Source organism: Propithecus coquereli, unplaced genomic scaffold (assembly GCF_000956105.1).
Source record: "Propithecus coquereli isolate 6110/MARCELLA unplaced genomic scaffold, Pcoq_1.0 Scaffold34, whole genome shotgun sequence".
NCBI classification, from domain to species: Eukaryota; Metazoa; Chordata; class Mammalia; order Primates; family Indriidae; genus Propithecus; species Propithecus coquereli.
The window spans coordinates 6629318-6636991 of record NW_012149063.1 but is presented as its reverse complement, the minus strand read 5'-3'; the positions used below and the strand labels follow the sequence as shown (position 1 = coordinate 6636991).

The 7674-nt window shown below is 32.0% G+C and overlaps 1 protein-coding gene across 2 annotated transcripts in view; it reads left to right on the top strand.

Annotated features, from left to right (window-relative positions):
• The window catches only part of SP3 (Sp3 transcription factor), a 58109-nt gene extending 51599 nt beyond the window's left edge, over positions 1 to 6510 (top strand). For both annotated transcript variants that reach the window (XM_012650793.1, XM_012650792.1), the window contains exons 6-7: positions 2150 to 2346; positions 4787 to 6510. In XM_012650793.1, coding sequence (XP_012506247.1) covers positions 2150 to 2346; positions 4787 to 5103 — 514 coding nt within the window. In that variant the 3' untranslated portion in view covers positions 5104 to 6510. The remainder of the gene's footprint in view (positions 1 to 2149; positions 2347 to 4786) is intronic.
• Positions 6511 to 7674: the final 1164 nt, after the last annotated feature.

Below are 7674 nucleotides of genomic sequence, written 5' to 3'. Positions count from 1 at the left end.
TTGTTGAGAAATTCACTTTAGTTCTCTCCCTTCCTTCATATGATTTGCTGTAAAATCCATATTGAGCATATCTGTATTTTATGTTGAATCACATTTCCTTTTTAAATAGAAACTTGGACTTGAGTGTTAAGTTTTTCCCTTAAATTATATATTTGTGTGGGACCCTGCCCCCATGTTACTCTTTCTTAGATGGCTATCCCATTTTCAAACAAAGAGTATTTCTCCTGTTTTCTTATAATTCAATTGAAAGTATCTTTCCCTAGCTTCTTGCTTTTTTGAGAACCCAGATTTGTTGCTGTTAGTTTTAGTCCTGTGCTTTGTTAGTGCTCTTAAGCTAAATTTTGCTAAGGTGGTGAAATAGCACTTTTGAGTATATAAAAGCGCATTTATTTATCTGAGTGGTAGGCCTAGAGGAGAGGCAAGAAGTCACGGGTACATGAGTGAACTGAATTGGGTTCTCTGTGAAATTGCTATGGTGAACACAATATGTAAAATTGGTTTGTACACCAGCAGCCGCAAACATTGCTGTTTTTCTTAGGGCTATTTCAGAATAAAATAAGTTTAAAAAGCTAAATTAAATGGAAACAGTTTTGGCTTTGGTTAATAGGACTTTGGCATTGCAAGTGAGCCAGAAAAACCTGTTTCACTCAACTCAGCTCTTTGAAGAGAGTTGTAGAAGTTGGGGGTGGAGTGGAGCAGAAACTAGAATTGTGTTAGATTATGACATCCTTGCCCTTGAGACAACAGCATGACTCCTCCTTGTCTTTACTTATGCTATTCCTCTGCCTGGAATGCCTTCCCTCCTTTCTATCTAAATCCTACCCACCTCCTCCACGAAGCCTTCTCTAACTACTGGAGCCCACATTGATGTCTCCCTGTTCAGAACACCTATGGCATCTAACAGCCAGCACTGCACCGTTTAGCACTGTTTGTCCTATGGCAATTTCACATGCTACTGAGTGTGAGTACATTAAAATATAAATGTGGGGAAATATGCATTTTTCCAGTAAAATTTGAAAAACAATAGGTATATTGTATACCGGAGGATTTTCAGGCTATAGAAGGTTTACAGGCTACCACCTAGATAGATAGACTGTGAGATTGGGGGAGGAGGGGAGTTGGGGAGGGGGATAAATGTACCTTTTTTTTTTTTTAAATCTCAGAGAAACATTGTAAAGTTTATACAATATTTTGATAATTGTTGTGTCCAAAGTGTCATGTTTTCCAAAAAACTATTTTTATTTAGTAACTAGCCTTTTTTTTTTAAGCTTGAGAAATAACATGTAATGTTTAATACTATTTGGATGGCAGTTCTGGAATCAAAAATTTTTCTTCTTAGGCTAAGATACCTCTGTTCACCCATCTAACCACATATTTCCCTAACTCTCTTCTTGGTATCAAATACTGAAATGTAATGAATGTCAAATTTTGCAATGTGGAGAAAACTGTATTTTAATATATCTCTCGTGTATGATTTTGGGTATCTTTTGCATGGTTAATATGAAGGGAATTTTAACTGTAAAGATAATTTTGATTTGTATTTATTTCAACTAATGCTGATGGAATTAAGATCATAGCTTTAGCTAGATTTTTAAAAACTTTCTCCAAGTCACATATTCAGGGCATGGCCATATAAATATATGAATAAATATGCTTAAGTCATGTTAATTTAAAGTCTACTTAGCTGCCTATCTACCCTTTAATTGTATCTGTGATCAGTTTTACATTCATTCTTTGGTTTAAATATTTTTAATTATCTGAAATTATGACTTTTGAATAAAGACCATTTAGTTTCCTATACAATTAATTTAATTGGATTGAACTTAATGCATATAATTTGTGAATGGTTCTGGCAGAATAATAAATAGCTTTATTATATATTTTTTATGTATGAAATGCCCTTTTAATTACATATTTCTTGAGCGTATTTACATTTGGACAGCAATCACATTAATTCAGGAGTAAAATTAATATGTAAAACATATACACTTGGTATATAAATTTTCATTTAAATTGATTTGAAATGGTTTTGGTTTCTGATTGACCTCATGATAATATATTCTATTTGAAACTCAATATGGAGTATGTAAGTGCTAATATCCATTTGAATATTTTCATGTAAGTATATATTATTCTGTGTGTTTTTTAGAGGTACCAATCTTGGGAAAAAGAAGCAACATATTTGTCATATACCAGGTTGTGGTAAAGTCTATGGGAAGACTTCACATCTGAGAGCTCATCTGCGTTGGCATTCTGGAGAGCGCCCTTTTATTTGTAACTGGATGTACTGTGGTAAAAGATTTACTCGAAGTGATGAATTACAGAGGCACAGAAGAACACATACAGGTTACTACTATTTACTTTTAACAGACAAAATTGAATTATAGGGTGGCTACATAACTACCTTCAATTTTTTTTGAGCATACCTTACTGAACTTAATCTTTAAAATACAATGAATTACATCAAATTTTTACCTTTAGCAACACCAATTTAAAAACACTAATTCCAAAGAACAAGCCAGTATGGCTTATCTTGTAAAATAAAGTTTTATTTTATGCTGACGTTGGTTAGCTTTTGTTGACACTGAAAGTCTTAAGCCACATTTATGCTGTTGTTTATTCTGTTAACATTTTTAATTAGTTGTCTGCTTGTACTCTTGATCCATCTTTTTCTTCTTCCCCCTTGACACTGTAACAAAGAATAATCCCTTTTCTTCTGATAAATTTGAGCATTTCACTTTTTCTATTTAGTATCTGTGGGGTAAGCAAAAGACTTCGCATTGAGGGACAACCAAAGCATTGTTGATGTCAAGACTCTGTCTCATTATATTGGTTTTACATAGTGTTGTGTGGTCGTTATGTGAAATGGATCTAGCTAGGACTGATGGATACTGAAGCCTAACTTAATATAACTTAGAGATAGTTTTCTCCTGTTACCATGCAAACAATCAAAAGTGTTCATCAGTCTAGTCTCAATACTGGAGAATGGAAAAATATGTATCTACAATCCCTAGAGAGCTTAAAAGAAGTATGATGAATTGGAGCATGGATTTTGAAGTCATCTGGTTTCCAATCCAAGTTCTCTATTAGCTTAAGCCAAATACCCTATCTTCTGATGCTGCTTTGCTCCTACTTTGGCTTTAAATACTGTATGAAATAACCTGTGAAGTATGTGGTAGTACACAGATGCCCTACTTGTTTTAGTTCCTGTCTCTTTCATTGCGTAGCTAGACAGATGAGATTAACTTGAGTGAAACTGCAACAATTAAGTAGATAATGAAGTAAAAGATTTTGTGTAACAATCTATGCTGTTGAATATGAATTATCTGCTAAGGAAGCAGAGATAAGTAATGCTTGGGTTAGTAAGGCATGGGATAGTTGAGCTCAAGATGACCCTATAACAGAATTTTCCTCAGTGGAATTTGATCAGTAGGTTGTAAAAAGAAATAATATAAAAGGGGAAAAAGGTCTATGATCAGATAAATATGAGAAATACTGAGTTAAGGAAGGTACAAGTACCTTCAAGGCATGCCTCTCAGGACCTTTAAATTGAATGCTAGATGAACATCATGCATCTGTAAGTGGGAGATGTAATGTGTATGTCAGCATTTTCCAACCTTGTGTGATCATTGTGCCATTTGCCATGGAACATCTCTCAGGAGTGGTGTTCCGAGGGAAACTGGGAAGTATTTTCCTAGAAGTATGGTATTAACGTTAATAGAAGAGGTGAAAGACCATTTTGTTATGGTAAAGAGTGAGGTGAGATTTTACATAACACATTTCTATTAAGTAGGATCAAGGCACTTCATAGAGGTCCCTGTAAATTAGGCAGTAGAGCATCTAAACTGTTATCTGCAAGTTACATCACTTAGTATAATGGTAAAGTTTTGTACTGCAGTAAAATTGGATATTTAAGGAAGATATGTCTGGCATTGATTTGTTTGAATGAGAAGATGAGACTAGGGTGTCATTACAGTATGGTTCAGGCATGAGGTCTGATAAGGACCAACCTAGAGTGGAGGTGCTAGAACAAGAGATAGGGCAAGACATTTTTGAAGAAAAAAATTAAGAAAATATTAACTAGATTTATTGATTGATTTCTCTCTGAATTCCTTTTAGGTTGGCTTTTTGTCTTCTAGTAATGCTCTTGCATAATAGGTTTTCAGTGTGATAGAAGTTCAGTCTGGTTTTTTTGTATTTAAAAGTATTTTACTCATGCAGGGAAATAAATTTAGTCATCAGGGTCTTAACAGTTTTAACATCTTGATATATTAGGCTGACTTTGATTGTTCCAGCTGAAATCCAGTCAGCTAGCTATTTTTATCAGTCTTGGGATTACTCAATCTTGATGGGTCTCAAGCTTGTGTCTTTGCTTTAGGTACTCTGTTACTATTTGAATTCATATTTAAGAGTTGAAGGTTTAGTATCATGGGTATGACATGTTAATATATAGTTTGAAAGGATGTACTTTTATTTAGACTTTAAAGAAGTGTTACATGTTACAGATGATCATTTTTTAGCTGGTATCTTAATATGGGTGTTTCAAAACAAACTCTTGGCATAGTTGAAGATTGCTTTTCATCAAAAAATAAAGATGACATTTATTTTGAGCAGAAATATTCTATAAGAAAAATCTTACAGAGACAGCTCATAAAACTAATACTATTTTAATAGACCCCTGCTACCCGTCCCCAACAGTGTTAGCATACTTTCTGTTTTGAAGAATATGATTGGTTTATTAAGGTTGAATTTTAAACAGTAAGTAACTTAATTTTTTTCTTAACAGGTGAGAAGAAATTTGTTTGTCCAGAATGTTCAAAACGCTTTATGAGAAGTGACCACCTTGCCAAACATATTAAAACACATCAGAATAAAAAAGGTATTCACTCTAGCAGTACAGTGCTGGCATCTGTGGAAGCTGCGCGAGATGATACTTTGATTACTGCAGGAGGAACAACACTTATCCTTGCAAATATTCAACAAGGTTCTGTTTCAGGGATAGGAACTGTTAATACTTCCGCCACCAGCAATCAAGATATCCTTACCAACACTGAAATACCTTTGCAGCTTGTCACAGTTTCTGGAAATGAGACAATGGAGTAAATATTACACAAATACTTATTCATTGTGGTTATTTTTATACAGTAGTGAGAAGAATATTGTTCCTAAGTTCTTAGATATCTTTTTATTGATGTGCAAAAATTTTTGGATTGACAGTAACTTGGTTATACATGACACTGAAATGCCTTACTTTGTATGATATTCCATAGTATATTAAAAAATGGTAAAATTGCATGGGTTTTGTAGGTACTTTTGGAATCTAGAAGAAATGAAATTTTACCAAGTTATATAAAGAGAAAATTGAATTTAACAATGCGAATGGTAGTCTAACCAAATGCATCAATCCTGTGTGGTTTAGTGTATAAATGAGAACATGTTGGTATTTATCTATTGTAAGATAAAAAAGTTGGTGGGTGAAAGAAATCATGTTATGATAAAAAAATTTTTGTAATTTTCTTGATGACTGGAATTTTTATTATGCATAACTGACAAATCAAGTTTCCAAGCAAATGTTACATAGTGTAGGCTTTACTTAGCTTATCAATTTGTCATTTTGAAGCTAATTATTTTAATTAGGTTAACTATGTACAATATTTTAAGCATTACTCTTGTAAGATTTTGAAAACTACATTTTAACATGGAACTCTAGGGATAGTCACCTTTTAAATCCTGTTGAAAAGCCATGTTTAAGATTTAATTTGCCAAAATAATGTCTTGTTAATATTCTTTCAATAACAAAGTTGGGCAATATAACCAATGTTTAAAAAAGTTTAAAATGTATAGGTTGAGGCATTTGGGTGGTGAGACAATGTTAAAGCGAATTATCCCTTTTCTTGAATATTGGAGGACCAAAAAAATGAGGTGTATTGCGTCTTAGCAGTGATTTTTATCCAATCTTGTTTCCAAAAACCACGTCTGCCAAGGCCTTAAAAGCCATCATGTAAATTTACCAGTAAAGTATAACATATGCAAACATAACAGAATCACTTCCACAGTGACGATACTCCAACCATATGGATATTAGTCATAGAAAACTAGAGGTTTTATGATATTTTTTTAAGTCTTTTTTTTTTTTGTCTAGGTAGTCAGTCTGCACTTAAATATCAATCATTTTCCTTTTTTGCTTCTTCCCTTAAAATTTATATGTATCCAGTACATTTAATTGAGAAACGTATGTTTTTTATTACGCTGTATTTTCTTTTTATTTTTTAATTATTGTTTATATTTTCAATTTAAAGAAATGTACAAAATAAAGTTACATTGCTGGTCTTGTAAGAGCTATACAACTTTCCTAAATGTATAACTGCAGCAGTTCACCTATTTCAAAAATTTGGAATTCTGTTCATTTATTATTCTTAAGACCACCTCAAATTTAAAGGCTACCTTATTGTACGTTTAAAGTGTATTATAACAGTGTGGTAGTTAATAAAACACTATTTTTTTTTCTTTTGAGTTTGTTGTATTCCTATGCATTTAAAATATTGCAATAATATGGGGTAAGAATCTGTGTGTTTTATTTTTCTTCAACTTAGCCTTTTATTTTCAGAATCTTGATTTCAGACACTGAAATGTAAACAGGTATATTTATTTTAAAAGAGATGTATAGAGGCATTGGCAGTTTACTAATTTTTTACCTAAGAATGAGCTTATAATTTTAATAATATATTAAATATAATTTTTGAAAAAATCTTAGCGCACATTGATTCATATCAATTTTATCAATGCCATTTTGTAAACCTTTGTTTTTGTTTGTTTTACCTTTGAAAGCAATGCAGAGTATTTTGATTTATCAAAGACCTAAATTTACATAAAGACTGTTGAAAATAATAAGACAAATTTCGGTAACCATAACAGGAGTTATTCAAAAAAGTCATGTTTTGAGTTTGTGTGTCTAATCATGATAAAGGTGGGGTAGAAGGAAAGAAAAAAAAAGCAGAATTAATAATATGATTGTATTAGATATTACAAAATAAAAATCAAATTCATTTCCACATGCATACAGTGGGGGTAAAGATTTCCATTGTCTATTTTCTAGGCTCAATCTGACATTGTTAGTAATATCTTTGAGTGCACTGGGTAAGTCGAGACACAAGCATAAACATGGACATTTTTCTAAATGTGAAATTTAAGCTTGTGATGGGAGATATGAAATACTACTTGGAATTACAGAAATGAATCAATGGAATTTACAGTTATTTTGAAGTTACAAGGATTAGAATTTGAATCTTACCTCCTTTAGATAATTTTTAGAATTTTTTATTCTTTAAGATTGTGTGAAGAGGATTAGGTGAGAAGGTTGGTCACTAAAATGCCCATTAAGTCAGGAGATTAAAACATTTTGTTTTAGAATGATAATAGAGATGTTTTTAAGTAATACTGAATTTTTACAGTAAGTTTTTAGGGCACTTGATACATGAGCTTTCAAGCATTTTATCAGTTCTTTGAGTGCAGTGAAGAAAGTAGTTTTGAAAATTATTTAAATAAGTTTTTAGATTTTTTCAGTGCCCACTAGGAATATATGAATGAACTTTAGATCTTTTACCTAACAAATCAAAGTATTAACCTCAGTGTAAGTGATTTTAAATATTTCTGTTTTTATGTTAAAAATGTTGA